The sequence below is a fragment of the Xenia sp. Carnegie-2017 genome, unplaced genomic scaffold (assembly GCF_021976095.1).
Source record: "Xenia sp. Carnegie-2017 unplaced genomic scaffold, XeniaSp_v1 HiC_scaffold_16, whole genome shotgun sequence".
NCBI classification, from domain to species: domain Eukaryota; kingdom Metazoa; phylum Cnidaria; class Anthozoa; order Malacalcyonacea; family Xeniidae; genus Xenia; species Xenia sp. Carnegie-2017.
The window spans coordinates 13,520,784-13,539,686 of NW_025813469.1; the positions used below are offsets into that span (position 1 = coordinate 13,520,784).

The 18,903-nt window shown below is 34.4% G+C and overlaps 2 protein-coding genes and 2 long non-coding RNA genes across 4 annotated transcripts; 3 read left to right on the top strand and 1 right to left on the bottom strand.

Moving 5' to 3' along the window:
- Positions 1-846: 846 nt before the first annotated feature.
- LOC124436711 (plasmolipin-like) lies at positions 847-5,359 on the top strand. Its single transcript, XM_046986681.1, has 5 exons — positions 847-937; positions 1,294-1,371; positions 3,970-4,194; positions 4,674-4,844; positions 4,916-5,359. The coding sequence occupies exons 3-5, from the start codon at positions 4,093-4,095 to the stop codon at positions 5,030-5,032; spliced, it is 390 nt and encodes a 129-aa protein (XP_046842637.1). The 5' UTR covers positions 847-937; positions 1,294-1,371; positions 3,970-4,092; the 3' UTR covers positions 5,033-5,359.
- Positions 3,038-18,721, bottom strand: LOC124436719. Its single transcript, XR_006945452.1, has 5 exons — positions 18,710-18,721; positions 16,958-16,963; positions 7,593-7,600; positions 4,992-4,997; positions 3,038-3,134 (listed from the first exon to the last, which is right to left on the bottom strand). It is a non-coding gene; the product is annotated as an uncharacterized LOC124436719 (long non-coding RNA).
- LOC124436709 (plasmolipin-like) lies at positions 6,554-9,972 on the top strand. The gene is made up of 5 exons (XM_046986678.1): positions 6,554-6,648; positions 6,986-7,068; positions 9,048-9,230; positions 9,383-9,535; positions 9,624-9,972. Exons 2-5 carry the CDS (start codon positions 7,000-7,002, stop codon positions 9,744-9,746), a joined length of 528 nt encoding a protein of 175 aa, XP_046842634.1. The 5' UTR covers positions 6,554-6,648; positions 6,986-6,999; the 3' UTR covers positions 9,747-9,972.
- LOC124436715 lies at positions 13,200-13,851 on the top strand. The gene is made up of 2 exons (XR_006945445.1): positions 13,200-13,352; positions 13,478-13,851. It is a non-coding gene; the product is annotated as an uncharacterized LOC124436715 (long non-coding RNA).
- Positions 18,722-18,903: the final 182 nt, after the last annotated feature.

Below are 18,903 nucleotides of genomic sequence, written 5' to 3' on the forward strand. Positions count from 1 at the left end.
TTGAAATTGCATTTATATACTTTATGCAATGAATAAAGATAAGTTCGTCTTGTGTTACAAACACAATGAATGCACGATGTCATACAGCATTTTCATAGTTTTCATTTATGCAAAACAGTTGTTACACAAACATCTGAGAAAAAGAAAGTTATCCCCGACATAAATATGGACACAGATACCCCTGTACCTGACATAAATAGAAGATAAGTACTGTACCATGCATAAACAATAGCTGTATCGTCATGGACAGACCGTTTTTATTAATATTAATTCATATCAAACCAAGGGCGAAGTTTGACAATTGGGGGAGAGGGGAGGGGTAATATGTACGTTATATTGCTATGAAAACAATAGATTACAAAACAACGCAAGACTTCATATGAAATGAGTATTGCCCTCTTTCCACCAATTATTAGTCTTACTACATCTCTCTGTCATACTATCCATTAAGTATCAACCGAGAGCTGCAGGGGAATGATCCTTGTTTTTTCTAAATAGCAAAACAATAAAATGTCCATGTTCATTTGTCAGACTCCACAAAACATGCAACATAAACCGTCTTTGTAGTCTGAATAAGTCAAAAATAAATACGAAGATGGAAAGAAGTGCAGTGTGGAAAATGGAAAAATAAACATCTAATATTGCTACAATTGTATTACAAAAATTTATCAAAATGCTTGAATGTGTAATTTTGTTGTTGCACCATTATTTTCTTCAACAGCTATAGGTCTTAATTAATGTATTTCATAATCTGGGCTGAGGCCCTTTGTTTGGAAGTGCTTTATCAATTATGCATAAACTTGCTTAAAATTATACAGTGAGATCCGCTTTTGAACAGTTCAAATGTGCGTCCGTAGCGGAGACTATTTAAATCTAAAAGAACAGCATTCAACTTTCAATTTTCAAGACCACTCGATTTCTCATCTTTAAAGAATTGGTAAGTGTTAGTTTTTGGGGATGGAAATTGAACTGAAATTTTTCAAGAGCGATAAATGCGTAAATTTTGTACGTTGAGCTTCGCTTCGTTGCCATTTTTTAAGTTTACATTTTTTCACAACCGAGTAAACATTCGTTTCTTTGTGGGTTTTAAAATCATGCTATGAACGGATCTCTGAGGACTTTTGAATAACTATAAAGTACACTTTTTTACAATGCATCTGGAATAATATAAAATAAAATTGAAATACACAAGCATGAATATTTTTTAGCCAAATTAGAATTCATCAATTTGACTACTAACAATTTTGACGTGTCGCATATTTAACATTTTTATGTTACTTATTCTCATTCTAGCATCATAGTCAAATATGGGAACGATACCGAAAGGCATCGAATTTGTCAGTACCATTTTTCTTGAAGATAGCAGCATTTGTAAGTAAATTATTAAATTCAAATAGTGACACACGTTTTGATGAGTATAACGTTTTTCCTGATCGTTTGCAATGTGTCTATGTATTAAAGTAAATGGTTTGAACCCGGGAGTATCGTTACATGTTTGTAAATGATGATTGTCCAGGTTAATAAAGTCCTAAGAAGGACTGTTTTTGTTGTTGTTGACTGACGTTTCGACAACAGTAGCGGTAGTCATCTTCAGAGTCAAATGAGGAGTAAACGTCAGGTTAGCCGTATTGGTTATCTGGTTCTTACGTCATTGTATTGTGTGTACAGGAAATGTGTATTGTCATTGTGAATTAGTGTGAAGTGAAATATTTTATTTTTGTTTGTTGTGATGTGTGATTTAGGTGTGATGTTTTTAGTTGATCGTTTGTTTGTATTGTGAATAATTTGTTCGTTTGTAAGGTGCCGGTAGTTGCTGTGATCTGTTCAGGGGGGTTTGGTACAAGTTGGTATACCAACTTTCTAATGTAAGCCGTTGTCTATAGTCAGTACTGTAAGTAATGCATTTTGCCGAGTCTTAGTCAATGTTGTGCTTTGTGATTCGGTGATGTTCGGCAATGTGATTAGTTTTGTCTTGTTTCTTAGTAGCTCGTTTGTGTTCAGTAAGTCTTATGTTTGAGTTCCTGCCAGTTTCCCCGATATAGGAGGTGTGGCAGTCAGAGCAGTTTATTTTGTAAACTGCACCTTATCGTTCGTTGGGTTGTTCTTTGTCCTTTATGTTGGTTAGTACTTGTCGTAACGTTGTGATTGGTTTATGTGCGACACGTATGTTGTATGGTCGTAAGATACGCAAAATAGTCTCAGACGTACCTGCCACGCCTCCTATATCGGGGAAACTGGCAGGAACGTAAACATAAGACTTACTGAACACAAACGAGCTACTAAGAAACAAGACAAAACTAATCACATTGCCGAACATCACCGAATCACAAAGCACAATATTGACTGGGACTCGGCAAAATGCATTACTTACAGTACTGACTATAGACAACGGCTTACATTAGAAAGTTGGTATACCAACTTGGAAGAAACCCCCCTGAACAGATCACGGCAATTACCGGCACCTTACAAACGACTTATTCACAATACAAACAAACGATCAACTAAAAACATTATACTTCACACTAATTCACAATGACAATACACAATTGACACCCAAACATTATAACTAAAAACATCACACCTAAATCACGCATCACAACTAAAAATAAAATATTTCACTTCACACTAATTCACAATGACAATACACATTTCCTGTACACACAATACAATGACGTAAGAACCAGATAACAAATACGGCTAACCTGACGTTTACTCCTCATTTGATTCTGAAGATGACTACCGCTGAGGTTGTCGAAACGTCAGTCAACAACAACAAAAACAGTCCTTCTCAGGACTTTATTAACCTGGACGATCATCATTTACAAACATGTGTCTATGTATATTGTTAAGATATGCTCTCATATTCTTTCTGTAATTAGTAAATAATTAAGTCAAGTGTGACTAACTAAATGATTATTTTAAGAGATACTTATGTGCAATAATCACAATATTTCTTAATGTTTCTAATAGCTTTCCGTTGATTGTAAATTAAACATATTTAGTAAAGAAACAAATATATCCATACGAAATATCTTGTATAAATAGAAGTAGTTTAACCATTGTAAGATAGATCGTAGACCATAGACATTGACGTTGAACATTAAATGTGATCATAACAGTTATCTGTAATATCTCTATTTGTTGGTGTAAGTCAGTATATACTAAAGAAGGTGGATGGCTACATCACAAAACTTAGCATATATAGTATGTGATCATATATTGTATGAGACACTTATTAACGAGCCAAAGGTTTGAGCTCCGATTTCAGCTCTAAGTCAATCTCAAAATCTGGCTGAAAATCAAGTTCGGTATTACGCACATGTAATGGTAGACCACATTACCATGTGATTGTATTGTGTTTCAATATGCCTAACGCCATCAAGCTAGTAGTACGAAAGAATCAATAAGAATACAACCTTAACAATAACCCAAGCAAACCCTAACTCTAACGGCCTAATTCCAAATTTAGAGCAACACCAAACTAAAAGTAGATCATAACAAATAGTTCTATGTGAATAAGCACTTGGAATAGGTACCAGAGCTTTGATTCGGAGATGCAGTGAATCGATCCATGGTTCGGAAAATAGGTGTTTTCATTTAAGAAATAAAAGATGTTTACTGTGTTTGCACGGGCTTATGCAAACCGAAGGTCGAGGGTTGCACTTGCTCGAGAATTCTTACAAACGTCTCCGAGGCTGGCATAAGTCAGTGCAAACACGAGAAACTTCTTTTATTTCTTTTATAAAATAAAATAATGCGAAAAAGACAAACATTTTAATTTTTTCTCTAAAACGTATTCATGATCGATTTACAAATTCTCTTTAACTGATTGATTGTTTTGATTGATTTGATTGGTTGAGCTCAGATGTGTTTAGCTCTGGCTAATGCAAACACGGCTCTAGACCAATCACTACACGCGTTTCATTGTTTTCATTTTATAATTTGTAATGCAACACTTCATTTTTTTAGGTTATACTGTTGGTTGCCATAGTTAAACTTGGTGCATTTTTGGACAAAGCAGATTTAAACGTTAATCGCTTTGGCCTTAGTACTTTCGATTATTGGGGGAATAAAGGTAGCTTGGATTTTGGAATGTTTGCCATCGTTGTCTCTTGGCTTGTTGTCATCATAATGGTTGTTCTCTTTGTTACTGGATTGCATGAAAAAGTCACCGTCATTAACTGGCCTTTGACGGTAGGAGAACAATATTGACATCTCTTTTTGTTAAAACAGTATTTGTTGGATCGTGACTAAAACACCACACGAGTACATACGAGTACATACAAGTACATACGAGTACATACGACTGACATACGAGTACATACGACTGACATACGAGTACATACGAGTGACATACGACTATATAGGGTTAGGGTTAGGGTTATATATATATATACTTGTAATCAGTATGTAGTCGTATGTCACTCGTATGTACTTGTATGTCAGTTGTATGTACTCGTATGTCAGTCGTATGTACTTGTATGTACTCGTATGTCACTCGTATGTACTCGTATGTACTCGTGCGGTGTTTTAGTCACGATCGTATTTGTTATAAATGATGCAACGCTTGATTGCATTAATCTTTAGCTTGTAAATATAGCGTCGTATCATGTCGTATTTCACCCTCACTTGGTTTTGTGAAATCCAAAATTCTTGCAATGGTACGATTTTAGGTGTCCATCAATTTGGTGATATGGGCTGTGATGCTGTTTATAGCCGGTTGTGTCTTAGCTGATGCTGCTCGCAAGTATGATAACGACAAGAAAGGAAGTAATTATACATTCTGTAGTTACGTGAAGGCGAGAAATGCTGATGCAAGATGCGGTCATCTTATTGGTGCTACGGTTAGTCAATCACGTGCGTACTATAGTTTAAACGACTTCGATATTTTTGACGTTGTTTCTGTTTTCTATAGGTCTGCTGTTTTATCGCCACTATTATATTTGCAGTCGATGCTTTCTTCAACTTCCAGTTGTTTATAGGCAAAGCACCTCCAGCTCAAACCTCTGCATCTGCAACCACTTCTGCATAGAACTAATTGAAACTGTAATTTCTGTAAGCGGTTTTATATTTCAGTTGAAACGGTATTCCTTGACAGCGGTTTTAGTTACTGTTGAGCTTTGGCTATGTCTTTTTTGACATTAAGATTGGTTTATTTTATCATTGATATACACTGAATGCATGGTATCATTTAGCATTTCATAGTTTTCTTTTCCACGTAACTTTAGTTTCAGCAAGCTTTTGTTTTATTTTTCAAATAAATTATACATGTGATATACACGGATAGTTCGATTGAAGTTAGAGGTGTGTACAATAAGAATTTAAATGGCTCTTTTAAAAGCACTTTGCTGGGCTTTGATATTTATATTAAGAATTCCCTCCCCTCCCCCGGTATATACCTGGTCACATTTCTAAGAGTTTATCACTCACAAATTTTTAATATAAAGGAATTTTGTTCATCAATATTTGATTTAAAAAAGCAAAGTTCGGGTTTGGTTTGATTTGCGTTTAGCTCAATAGGTGCCAACTGCCATTACGAAATTCACCACAGTGCAATCTAAAATGATGTAATAAATTAAGGCCTGTTTCAAACGTCGTATTTTGCATGAGTCGAATAAAATAGTTTGAATTAAGTGCATGAAAATTTGACGCAAGAAACGATTAAATTCGACTGCATTAATTGAGGTCGACGTTAACTTTAAATTCGACCGGTTTGGTCACATTATGCGACGAAAGTGCGAAGTCGTTTCAAACGTTGAATTTTACATGTGTCGAATACAATTTGGCTCTTGCATTTTACTCACAACAAAGTCTGGGACGAGATAAAGCTAAGACGTCGTGTAATAATTATATTCGACACATGCAAAATTCGACATTTGAAACAGGCCTATGACAATCATGTGTTAATCATGTGTCATTTAGTAACACTCAGGCGTGAAATGACGTGTTTGTGCAATTCGCGTGATGACACGAAAATGCAAACGCATTTTTAAACCCTCGCTTTTCTTCGGCAGCGACTTGCCCTATATTAAGTGGGGTGACGAGCAACGAGATGGTTCAACAGAAAAAAAACTGGAAAAAGTTAGCTGAGTAACACAAATGTACTTTTGCAAAGGTATCCATTGACTGATCAACGCAGATAGCTAAATAGATGGATGTTAAGAATTAAGCCCATTTTCTGACGGTATTGGCTTTTAGTTACTTGTTTCACATATGCCAACATTATGGCGTTCATTCAATGAAAGAACAGGAAATTACATTTCTAAAGAAATGAATACTAAGTTCGTTGAAAAAATTTTACATTTGCATTGTACAGAAGTAAAAATTCTGACAGACCCGCCCGCGAGGCTGTAATTCTTCAAAAATTGAGCAACGAAAACGAAAGAGAATTCAAAAGGGAGTATTCGTACCATTCTGCGTCATTTTAACAAAAAATTCAACTGCATGGTTTGGTTCTTTATGGACTTACATGGAAGTGGTTTATCAATAATGCATATGCTTTCTTTAAATATATGCTGTGATATCCGCTTTTTAGCCTTTCGTTCGCAGTGTGAGCAATTTAAACGTCAACTACAGCTTTTAACTTTCACATTCCATTTCACATTACGCGATTCTTTCTCATCTTTAAAGTAGTTTGAACAATTCTTGGTAAGTGTTACTTGTTTTGCATGGAAATTTAACTGAAATTTTTTAAGAATGATAAAAGCGTAAAATATTGTATGTCGTGGTTCGCTGGCATTTAAATGTTTACATTTTTTACAACCGCTAAAGACAATAGTTTCTTTCTGGGTTTTATAAATCCTGCTGTGAATTGATTTTTACAGTATTTTTTTTGCGTTGCAACTAGAATAAGATTGAAATACACAAGCATGAACATTTCTGAACCAAATTAGAACTCATTAATTTGACAAGTAAATAATATTGACGTGTCGCATTTTTTAACACTTTTACGTTAATTTAAATTACTTTTCAATTTTTATACCAGCATTATAGCCAAACATGGGGACGATACCGAAAGGCTCTGAGTACATCAAAACGGTTCCTTTTTTCTTGAAGATAGCAGAATTTGTAAGTGAATTTTTTTATTCACATAAGTGTTTAATATTTTATTCAAATTGTGAACGAGCCTTCGATGAGATTAGAATATTTTTAAAGCTCCTGTACTTTCTAGTGCGGTTGTATGCATTACTGTGTTTTTTTATTTCATGCATTGTATATATTTATATATAAATAAAAGCCTTAATATATATCCTAAGGCCACTTTCAGTGTATAAAATGATAGCAATACAAGCCAACCTATATGTTCACGCAAAACACAATATAGTACACACAGAAGATGATGTTGATTTGTAAATGTTAAAGTTCCATAATTTTCTTAATGGTAGCACAAATTTCAAGCATTCGTTGTAAACGTTATTGAAAGAACTGTGCAGCTTCTGCCGTTCAGTCTTCAAATATCCTGGTAGTTTTATTTCAGGATAAACAACCTCTTAAGTTTCGGGCTAATTTACTCCTTAATTGAAATTTTTAAAGACCCCACTAATTTTGCCATTCAGAGTTTAAATTTTATCAGTTTTTATGTAGAGGATCACGTACTCTGCTAATGTTTCTTCTATAATATATTATATCTTCATGGCCTCCCTCAACTAAGGAGAGGGTAGCGCAGTGTTTGCTCAGTCTAAGCCCTCGGTAGTTGCACTGCATAATGTCAATTTTTTGTTTTTTTATCTTGATGTAACAGCGATGTGTAACATATCGCTATTTACCAGAAGAATTTGAGCAATTTCGTAGGTCGAGAGCTTTGCTCTATAAGTGGAGACGCACGGAATTGACGTCACAGAAAATTTCTTGTTTTTAAATGACAAACGAGCGGCGAATTTATTTGAATATTTACGCGAATTTATCCCTGAATTGGCAAATAAAGAAATTAAGAATGCCTAGTTTAAGCAGTGGACGTATTTGAGCAAAAAGAAAAGAAAAAGCCCGGTTTTCAAACATTGCTTTGTACCTCGTCTTTGATAACAAAATTTCAAAAACATTGATCAGCCATTGCTTGTTTATTTTATTATCCAATCACATTTTATCACATGATTAAGGTAGCCAATAGTATTTCTTTAATCCCATAGACACGTAAGCGTGATATTTCCAGACTTTTCAATGTTCCAAGTGTTGGGGGACAAAGATAACAAACTGTTTGACCGCTTAATTTGGGAATACTTTGATTTTATATAAAACAAATAGATAACATAAAACTGTCTATACCACTCGCCCCGGCTGCCACTTTTTTAGTTTTTATCACAATTGACGTCATACTTGTGTATCTATAACTGTATAGACGAACGGTTAAATGTTATCTATTTGATAAATAGCACTTTCACTAATGAAGAGATACGAAGTTGCTTGTTGTCTTGCTAAATCATACCTCGATCATTACGCATTCATTGGGAACAATACTGAAAGTGTACATAAACTTTTGGTCTGAAGCACAATGTAGGTACTATAAAGTATGCTCACTATCGTCGGAACCTTTCAACTTTAGTGTCGCGCATGTTACCTTGCGCATGTTGGCCGCCATGTTGGCAGTAAGGAAAGAGGAGTGAGATTGCTAAGATTTGTATTACAGAAATGTGATTTTTACAATTAAATGGAGATATTTTTGCGTTTTCGTCCACCGATTGGCTTTAGCTGAATAAAATAGCTGCTTTGAGGATATATATGGCTTAGTTCTATTCTTAGTTCTATATTTTTCTCCAAGCACTCATGAAACTACGCAGTATTATCCTCAAAGCAGTTCTTGTACAAAGATAAAGCCGATCGATGCGTAAAAATCAAGAAACACTGCTAATTAGTAGGTAAACTTTACGTTTCCGTAATGCATTTTTAATACTCTCACTCCTCTTTCCTTACTGACAACATGGCGGCCAACATGCGCGAGCTAACATGCGCGAGATAACATGCGCGAGGACAAGTTTTTGCAAGAGTGACAATACTGTATAATACATATACTGTGTCTGTAATGTGTATATCAACGTTAGATTTATTTCTAGGTTATACTGTTGGTAGCTCTTGGTACACTGGGAAGATTTATAGACGTACTCAGCCCTTCAGAAAGTCGCTTAGATTTTGGAATGTTTGCAATTGTCGTCTCCTGGATTGTTGTCATTGTGATGGTTGTAGTTTTTGTTATTGGATTGCATGAAAAAATTACTGTCATAAACTGGCCAATGACTGTAAGTGAAAAAAATGGAGCAGTTTTGTCTTTAGCGAACTATTTAATTATCCTTTCATAGTGTTAATGGCTTTGTGTTAGTGGAAAGTCATTATTCTAACCTGTCGTTGTTTTGTAAAATCCAAAATTTTTGTGATTAATTTCTCACTTTAGGTGTTCATCAACATGGTGATATGGGCTGTGATGCTGTTTATAGCTGGTTGTGTCATAGCTGACAATGTTCGCGAATATGAAGATAAGAAGATCTGTGATGGGCTGAAATTTGCAAAAAGAGGCGCAAGATGCGGGCATCTCATTGCTGCTACGGTTAGTCTGTCACGTGATTATTCGTCACGTGCCTAACAAATCTTCATTATTTCGTCCATTGTTCATTAACGTTGTCTCTATTTTCTAGGTTTGCTGTTTCATTGCAACCATTCTTTTTGCAGTTGATGCTTTCTTCAACTTCCGGATACTTAGAGGTCAAAGTGACTCATCTTCGGCTACGGCCTCTGCATCTGAAACGACTTCCACATAGGGCGGTCAAACTGTACTTTTCACCAGCGGTTTACTTGAATGTTTCAACGGTTCTTTTTGACAGCGGATGGAACTTTCGTCATATTTTCTTTGACAATTAAAGCTTCGTTTATTGTCATAAATACGCACTGACTATATATCAAGTGTCATTTTCATTTTCATTTGTTTCACTTTTATGTAACAGTAGTTTTAGCATGCTTTATTACTCAAATAAAACATGAAAATTATTTTTGGGTCGTTTGAACTTTGAACGTTTGCGCCTACACACTAAGATTCTATCGTAAATAGCGCACAAAAAGCTGCATACTTTATGGTCTTTGCAAAGTCCACCAAAACAAAAACTGGCATTACGGACTTTAATGCAAGCTAAAGAAATTCACGAACAAGCGAACTTTGATGAATTTTCTTGTGAAATGTTTCAGAAACACACACCGAGCTATCTTCAATTAAAACTATTCTGTGAGATCTGCTTTCGTACACTTCATATTCGGTATGAGTGTATCAAACGGTAAAACTAAAGATCGTGTGCTTTCACCTTTAGTTTTCAACTTCACTTTATCATGGCTTATCTTTATAAGTAGTAGTGCAACTATTCTTGGTTAGTGTTACATTTTGTGGATGGAAATTTAAGAGGAATTTGATCAAATTCAGTAAAATTTTGTGTTTCACTGCCAATTTGTTCCAACCGTTATCTCAAAATTTGTTTCTTTCTGGAAATGGATCTCTTGGGGCTTCTAGCTACCTTAGTTTAATGTGCACTTTTCTTTTGCATAGAAAAAGAATATCATTACACTTAACGGAATGGCGGAATATTTGTGAAACAAAATCCAATAATTTGAATCATATATTACATTCAAACGATGTAAATTTTAATGTGTTAATTTTTGTATTGGTTAATTGCTCTTTTTATTCCAACGTCGTGCGGTATGCAAATACATGGGTATGGTACATCCAAATAAGGTAAAATTTTTACTACATTAAACATTCCCTGTTTACATTTCTACTACAGTAAACAGTGAGCGCATGTGTTGTGAATATATTTCCTAAGTCTTGTGAAACATACTGAGCGAAATTTAATCCAGGGATAGCGTCCTGTTGCTTTCAACAGTAGCGTACATGGTTTGGGTCAGTTTTAACATTGTATAGCGTTTCAATGACAAAAAATTCGAACGTTATTTGTAAGAAAAAAATGTTACCTGAGTGTCAACATTGACATTCATGGATATCGCATAAAACATCAATAAAAACACACATCACCTGCTTCGGTGCTCCATCAGAGCCTTGCAACTCGTGTCGGTCAGTTTCTTCTCCTGTTTTAATAATTGACTCATTTCCTCTTTTTCGTCGGTTGGGCAGACAAATCTAGATTGAAATGAGAATAACTTCAAAAAGAAGCAATACACACCAAGTAAGTTGAGGAAGATGATAAAACAATTGCAATGTAGTACAAATTGTTAGAACGGTAATGTTGAAGTTTGATCTCTATTTGCTAAAAACATCTTCTCTTCTTGTTATAATTATTGCTGAAAATGTACGGCTCTAGTGTTTACAAAAATAAAAATTCATCGCTTACATTACAAGCATGTTTGAAGGTCTGAATTTCAGTCTGTAGCTACAACAGAAGATTGACTCTCCGCTATAGATATCAATTTCACTCAAGTTAACAGAGATAAATTTTAAATACGTCAGTTTAAGCATTTGCATGTCATTTAAATAAGAACGACAATCATTATCGCATAACGCGATTCAAAGACGTATAGAAAAAGTTCAATAGCATTTTTGTAAAATCAATATGGCAAATGATCAGTTTCAATAAGATTACTTTATTTTTCTTAAGTGTATGAATGTGAAAGTGTGAAAGTGGTCGTCTCTATTGTGCGCGTATTTAAACCAGATCTGTTCCGCTTCACTCGTAAACAATTGAAAATGACGCAAACACAGTGAAGACGGACAAATTTTAGTTCCTACATTTGAAAAACTTTCTCAAGTCTATCTTCAAATGGCAGACACCGTACGGATAAATAGTTCCGCTATATTGATGGTTAATCATGCAATTGCAAACATATATTGTTATTGACATTTTATAGAGTTTTAATGTTATTTGTTATTATCTATTGTACTTCCCAAAACATTATTGAATGCTTTTGACATTTGACTCACGCTGTTGACTTTCGCTTTAAAGAATAAATAATGAAGTGATCTTATTGAAATTAATGATTTGTCATATTGATGTTACACAAACGCTACTGCACTTTCTCTTTACGTATTTGAATTGTGTAGCGCGTTAATGAACTTCCTTTTTATCAAATGCTGTAAAAGCAAATGAACTTAAATGAAAAAAGGTAGGCAAAGGAGACCAAGGTGAAACTAAAACGTTATGGGGTGGGGTGGGGTGGGGGGGTGAGGAATATTCCTACATTCAGCTACTCAAATCGCAGACAAACCAAATCAGTCAAGCAGAGTTGAATATATGAATGTTCACGTTCCCCCACTTAACATTCTAGATTCGCCCCTGAAGGTGACTTGCCAGAAACTCGTATGTGTAGTGCGTACCATGGCTTAGTGGAGGATTGTTATGAGTGTGATTAGTGGTCACTGTTTGTGATGGTTAGTGGTTCTTTCATTTCCGGCGTCGGCCGAGAAAGCACCGACTCCGAGCGGAGTTTTCGACGGCTACGGCCGAGAAAACTCCCGTGTCACCTGCGGTAAAAAGTCCGTGTAAAAAAGTGTCCTAAGATTCATGAAATTTGAAGTGTGTTTTCTCATTTATCTTTTCAAATTGTCGGCTAGAAAAGGTTTCTATTAATTACCTTTGGTTTAGTCTCAAGGTCGAGGAGATATTGCATCAGACACATAATTGGCTTTGTTAGAAAAATACATCAAACGTTTTAACTCATTGCCAAGTTGTCTTTCTAGATACAATCATAAGATAGATAAAGGGGCAATAAGCCAGTATAAATTTCGCAGGTTACAAGTTCAATTGTGTTTTAACTGATCTGGAAACATGTTTGACTGACAAGTGGGTTTCTTGACGGAATAAGGGGTGTCAAAGATTAACAAGAGATAAATCAGTCGAAAGCTTGTCTTATGGTGATTCGTTACATGGATCTGGACTGATGGCTTATCGAGCTCATACAATGCTAACGCAGAATAGCGTTGAATATTGTGTACTTTGCTTTGGGATCCTTGCTTATCATCTGAAAGTACATGGGGATTTATTTATTTTAAGTTGATAAGCTTTATAGGAATGATGGATTAAAAAAGCGCCATATTAATTGTCCCTTTGTGACATCATTATACCCATCTTGTTTATAGACAGTCCAAAAACTGCCTATAACACTAAAGTCCTTTTTTCTGCATATGTTACAGAAGCAATACATTTCTTGCAATTTTTATCTTATTCAAAAATACTCTACTCTATATTACAGCAGGTGTTCATCAACACGATGATATGGACTGTGATGTTGCTTATCGCCGGTTGTCTCTTGTCTAAAACTTTTCACAGATTATTTAACGAAAAGAAAATATATTCGAGAATTCATTTTGTGATCTGGAGAATGAAGCGACAAAAAGTCGTCCAACATGCATTTATCTTATTTCTTCTACGGTTAGTCAGTCACATGGTCAAATGATTACCTTCTTACACCTTTATATCAAGTGCAACCCTGATTAAGTTTTTTTACTTTTTAATTATACACTAGTATATATAGCTACTTATCTTTATATTTCTAGGCTTGCTGTTTTATTGCAACCATAACCTTGGCATTGAATGTTCTGTTCAACTATCAATTATTCAAATCCACAACATCTACAGTTGCAAATCCAATAACAATTGTTACAGCTACAGCACCAGCAACATTTGCTACCAACATCACACCAGCAGAATTTTTTGCGGCAGATACAACACCAGCAACATTTGCTGCTGGTCCGACACCTGAAAGATTTGTTACGGGTGCGACACCAGCAACATTTATTTATTAAATTCTACTTTGTGTATGCAGTTATACTATTTGTTCACATTTTTATCATAATTTCATGTAAATAAAGTTTCTTAATGTTGTCATAAATATGCACTGACTATACGGTGTCATTTAGCATTTTCATAATCTTCTCTTTCATTTGGTTTTATGGCCAGTTTATCTTTTGAATGCGTGAATTTCAAGCTTGTTATATAAACATGAAGATATTATCATTCCCAAATTCATTTAATCAAAGAGCTTTTGTTCTTCAATATTACGAATACGTTGTGCGCTAACTAGGAATTTTCTAACACAAAAAGATTTAAGCTGGCAAGTTTCCTGTTGATAAATGACATATATACTTTCATCACTTCAGTAGCTCGAGAAGTTCACAGTATCGTTACATGTTTGTAGATGTAGATTATCCAATTTAGTGGAGCCTAAGAAGGACTGTTGGTGTTGATGTGAACTGTCGTTTTGACAACCTTAGCCGTAGCTACAAACATTCATTATTTTTATTTCCCAAGAAGTCTACAATTCATGGATTTGTTAGTGAAGCATAAGATTATTGCAATGTCTTTTTTGATAATTTTTGCTTCTCCGCACTATAGTTTTTTAAAATTAAAGCTTATACCTAGAGTTGAGGACTTTCAACAATAATTAAAATGCCCAAAACAGAGATTGACAATGAAACGATCAATTTAAATGTAGGATGTAAAATCTTTTTGACTGAAGTCTTTCAGCGTTCGTTGTGTATAAATGCAGCCTTTCAGTTTCTTGTTGTTTCAAGCCAGCATGTCAAGTTTGATGTTGAACAGAAAGTTTGTTACAGTTTTAGGAGATCTTTTATTAAAGACAACAAAAATGAACTTAAAAAGAGCAGTTGCCATGGTGATTGGCCTTAAATACAAAAGAAAACCAAAGAAACCCAAGAGAAAATTGAAAGAAACTCTTAAAGTGCACATACAACTCTTTTCAGTTTTTTATTCTCAAATAGATTTTGGATAAATAATACAAATGCCGTTTACAGAATTTGAATAACTTTTTTCGTTTTTGAGTTATCTTTCGGCAAAGAGGCGAATAAAACCTGAATTTCAACGTTTTGTAAAAAATGTCGAGAGCTCTAATCCGTGGCATGGGACTTACTTGTGACGTCATTTAAAGAACACAGACTAACCATTGAGTTCTATAATAACTGGAGCGGCTAACTTTACTGGGGCGAGGACGCCAAAAAATTGCGGCCAACGGACGTATTTCCGCTGAAATGATCGCTTTGCAGAAAAATAATAGTCTCGACCTCCCCCTGATGTCTATAGCTAATTATACAGCATTTTTCAAAAATAAACACATTTCTTTTAAAATGCCACCACTTCAATCATTCAATTGTTGGATATCGTAGTGTCCACAAAAAGGAACATGTCGCTTTCACAGGTGAGATATTTGTTTTGTTTGTTCATCAAAAATTGAAAAGCAATTGAGCTTGAAGCCTGAGCAATAAAATCCGACTGATGTTTTCCTGTTTTTGTTTTTAGATATCAACATATTTTTCCACATATTTGTTAATGTGTGAGACCGTAAATATGTTTGACGCAAAAAAAAAGTTTCTGCTCTTTTTACTCAGTGGCAGATACTATGAACAAACGATCACCCCAAAGAGTACCCATGAAGTAGAGCAGAGTTTGTTGTGATCAATTTGCTGACAACATGAAGAGATGATCGGATAGCAAAATGCTTCTGGAATATGCTGCAGTACCACTATTTCATAGATCACTATATTAAGACAATTGGAAGATGCTATTGACCAGACAGAATCTAACTACAAAATGATAAGGCTGAACACAAACAAAGGTAAATGATTCACAGACTTCCCTGCCAACAGTTATTTAAACATAGACAAATTCTATAGATGGAGATAATGGATTTAGTAAAGATGCCTTGAATGCTTTGAAAGTAAAGGTCAAGTACCCAATAAAGATAACAAGGTTATGTGTGTCTTGATGCTTGATGAAATGTCATGTAAAAAGATCATAAAGTTTGTGCTTATGTCAATATTGATACTGAGATTGATGATGACTTACTACAACTGTACAATCCATGCAGTGTGTTTTGTATGACTAAATCGTAAAATCATGTCACATCTTTATTAAATTATTTTAGTAGAATGTTGTTTGAATGTTACTTATATGTAATGGATGCCATATTGAAGCATTAAAGATTCAGTATTGAAAACCTCAGTGCTATATATATCTTCTTAATTTCAGTTTTAGCTGAAAAAGTATTTTGAGCTTATTTACGTAATAAAGTACAGAATGGACCTTTGCAATTTGCTTTATTTTCTGCTTTATTAAACCAGGGAAATGTTTTGAGTTTTCCAAGTTTTTCTTCAATTTTTGCCTTCTTAATTCATTTCATAATATGAATGAAATACAGGTAGTACAGTTTAATAACTGTATAATTTTTGAAAAGCTGTTATGCTTCTAGCATTAAAGAACACAAAATGTGTTTAATTCATCTGGTTTTATTGCCTTGTTTTTACATGTGTACATGCACCTCATCATTCTTGTATAAACAACACCAGATGGTGCATACTTAGAGGGAAAATCCCATAGCAACTGGTATTAAATATGGGTATAAACTTTATTATTGACGTGAAAGCTGTATTAATCAATCAAATTCTGAACTCACATGGCTAATAGGAAACTTACAAAAAAGAGAAAAAGAAGAGAAGTATTAAATACACAACTGTGTATTCATGTATTCAAGTGTTATAAACACTATTGTAATTTAACTGTTTTAATTGTTTGCATTTTTGCCATTTCACAATCATTACAACGAAATCAATAATGACTAACGAAATCAAATAATATATAACTTGACAAGTATTTGATGCAGTTCTTGTTCAGACCACAAAAATCTCAAAGGTTCTCGTGATTTGTATACAATAATTTTTCATTATACATTTACAAAACGCGAGATGCATGCACAAGAACAAATCCTACAATTGTTGCGAAAAAGGCCATCACATGAAAGACAGCAAAAAACTAATGAGAATAAATGAGCTAACATTTCTCTCGTGATCCGTTGAGATAAAATATGATACATCTTGTTTCGTGCAGACTACAGACTTTGATAGAGCAAATCGTTGAACGACAGTTACGACGCGCACATCTGCATTCATATGTGGCCAACAAATAGCTCGTTCGTCAATAGTTAAAAATGGCGTCCGTCGTAGAAGCCGACAACTGGCAACCACAGTTGACTCGCTGTTACGAATTGCAGGTTTTTATCGTGATTTTCATCAAAAAAATTGCTTGCCGAATCCTAAAACACACATACTTTTTCCTCACTCTTTCCTCATAAGGGAGTGGGAAATTGTGAAATTTTCGGAAAAGCGGTCAATTTTGGTAAATCTCAGCGGCAAAGGACGAAATCCGCCATTTTTTTTCGTCATCAGATATCTAAGGCCGCGCCATTGATTTCTATAATAACTGGAGCGGCTAACTTTATTGGGGCGAGGACGCCAATAAAATGGCGGCCAAAGGACGTATTTCCGCTGAAATGATCGCTTTGCAGAAAAATAATATTCTCGACTTCCCCCTGGTGTCTATAGTAAATTATAAAGAATTTTTCAAAAACAAACACGATATCACAGAATATGGATATCGTTAGTTCCATATTCTGTGACGATTCTTTTTTGGCATTTCTTTTATAATGCCAACACTTCAAACGTTCATTTGTTGATGTCTTAGTTTCCACAAAAAGGAACATATCGCTTCTGACAGGTGAGGTAGTTGTTTGTTTTGTTAGTCCGTCAACGATTGAAAAACAATTATACATGCACTTGAAAAGCCATAAAATACACATTAGAGATCGTATTTTTTAAGACTGACTTGAACGCCAAATATACTGATTTTTCCTGTTTTTGTTTATAAAATTCTGTATACTTTTCTGTCATTTGTTAATGCATGAAATCGTAAATTTACCCATTTATTTGCAAAATAGTTTCCCTAAAGCAAAAAAGACACTGCACACATTTTGCTCTGCGAGTAAGTATCAACAAGAAATAATCAGTCCCAATGGTACCCATGATTTGGATCAGAGCTTGTTATGTTCTATTTGCTGACAACATGCAGGGAAGATCAAGGAGTAAAGATGACTGGAAGATGTTATTGACCAGGCAGAGTCTTAAAAAATGATAATGCTGTAAAGATAATTGATTTATTGTCTGCCCTATCCAGAGTTATTTAATTTCATCGTGGTCAAATTCTATGGATGGAGACAATGGATTCACTAAGGATGCCTTGAATGCTTTGAAGTTAAAGTTCATGATCCAAAGAAAGATGGCAAGAAGGTTGTGTGTGTTTTGATGCTTAATGAAATGTCAATTCACAAACATGTAAAATGGAAGGCCATAAAGTTTGTGTCTATGTAAACATTTGTACTGAGATTGATGATGACTCGATGCAGATGTGAAGCTTCAAACTGTATAAGCCATTGGGTTTTATGTAACTTAATGTTTAAATCATGTCATATCTTTATCAAAATATTTTAGTAGAGTGTTGTTTGAATGTTACTAATATCTAATGCACTAAACTGAAGCATTAAAGATTCAGTGATGAAACCTTTAAAGTTACTGTACTGTATATTTCTTATATATTTCTTATACTTCTTTAAGAAAAATTTGAGCTTCTTTACCTATTAGAGTACAGAATGGATATTTATCATATGCATTATTGTTGCTTTTTTAAAGAAAAGTTTTTTCACTTTTCAAAGCTTTTCTAAAATTTTTTGCTTCTTATTTCTTTTCATGAGATTGATGATATAGAGGTAATATAATACAATAATATTCTAATTTCTAAAAAGCTTTTAAGCTTCTAGCATAAAAGTACACTATAGGTATGTAACTCATTTGGTTTTATTGCCTTGCTATGACATATCTACTTGCACTTCATCATTCTTGTATGAACAAAACACCAGATGTGGATACTCAGAGAACAAAATGCACTACCAACTGCTTATGAAATTTATTATTGAGATGAAAACTGTGTTAATCGAATAATTATAGTGCACTTTTATTGCAAATATAGGAAAAACAAAACAAAGTGAAAAAGAAAGGAAGAAGTATTAAAACTTCAAATGAAATATAAACACCATTGGAAGCATAAGTGTTTGGATAATTATTTACATTTTGCCCAATTC

What these genes read in the sequence shown, in the direction of transcription:
- LOC124436709 (XM_046986678.1), top strand. Translation starts at nt 7,000, where the DNA reads ATGGGGACGATACCGAAAGGCTCTGAGTACATCAAAACGGTTCCTTTT. An exon ending in TCATAAACTGGCCAATGACT is followed by an intron (nt 9,231 to 9,382) that starts GTAAGTGAAAAA and finishes TTCTCACTTTAG; the next exon opens with GTGTTCATCAACATGGTGAT. An exon ending in GGCATCTCATTGCTGCTACG is followed by an intron (nt 9,536 to 9,623) that starts GTTAGTCTGTCA and finishes TCTATTTTCTAG; the next exon opens with GTTTGCTGTTTCATTGCAAC.
- LOC124436711 (XM_046986681.1), top strand. Translation starts at nt 4,093, where the DNA reads ATGTTTGCCATCGTTGTCTCTTGGCTTGTTGTCATCATAATGGTTGTT. An exon ending in TCATTAACTGGCCTTTGACG is followed by an intron (nt 4,195 to 4,673) that starts GTAGGAGAACAA and finishes GTACGATTTTAG; the next exon opens with GTGTCCATCAATTTGGTGAT. An exon ending in GTCATCTTATTGGTGCTACG is followed by an intron (nt 4,845 to 4,915) that starts GTTAGTCAATCA and finishes TGTTTTCTATAG; the next exon opens with GTCTGCTGTTTTATCGCCAC.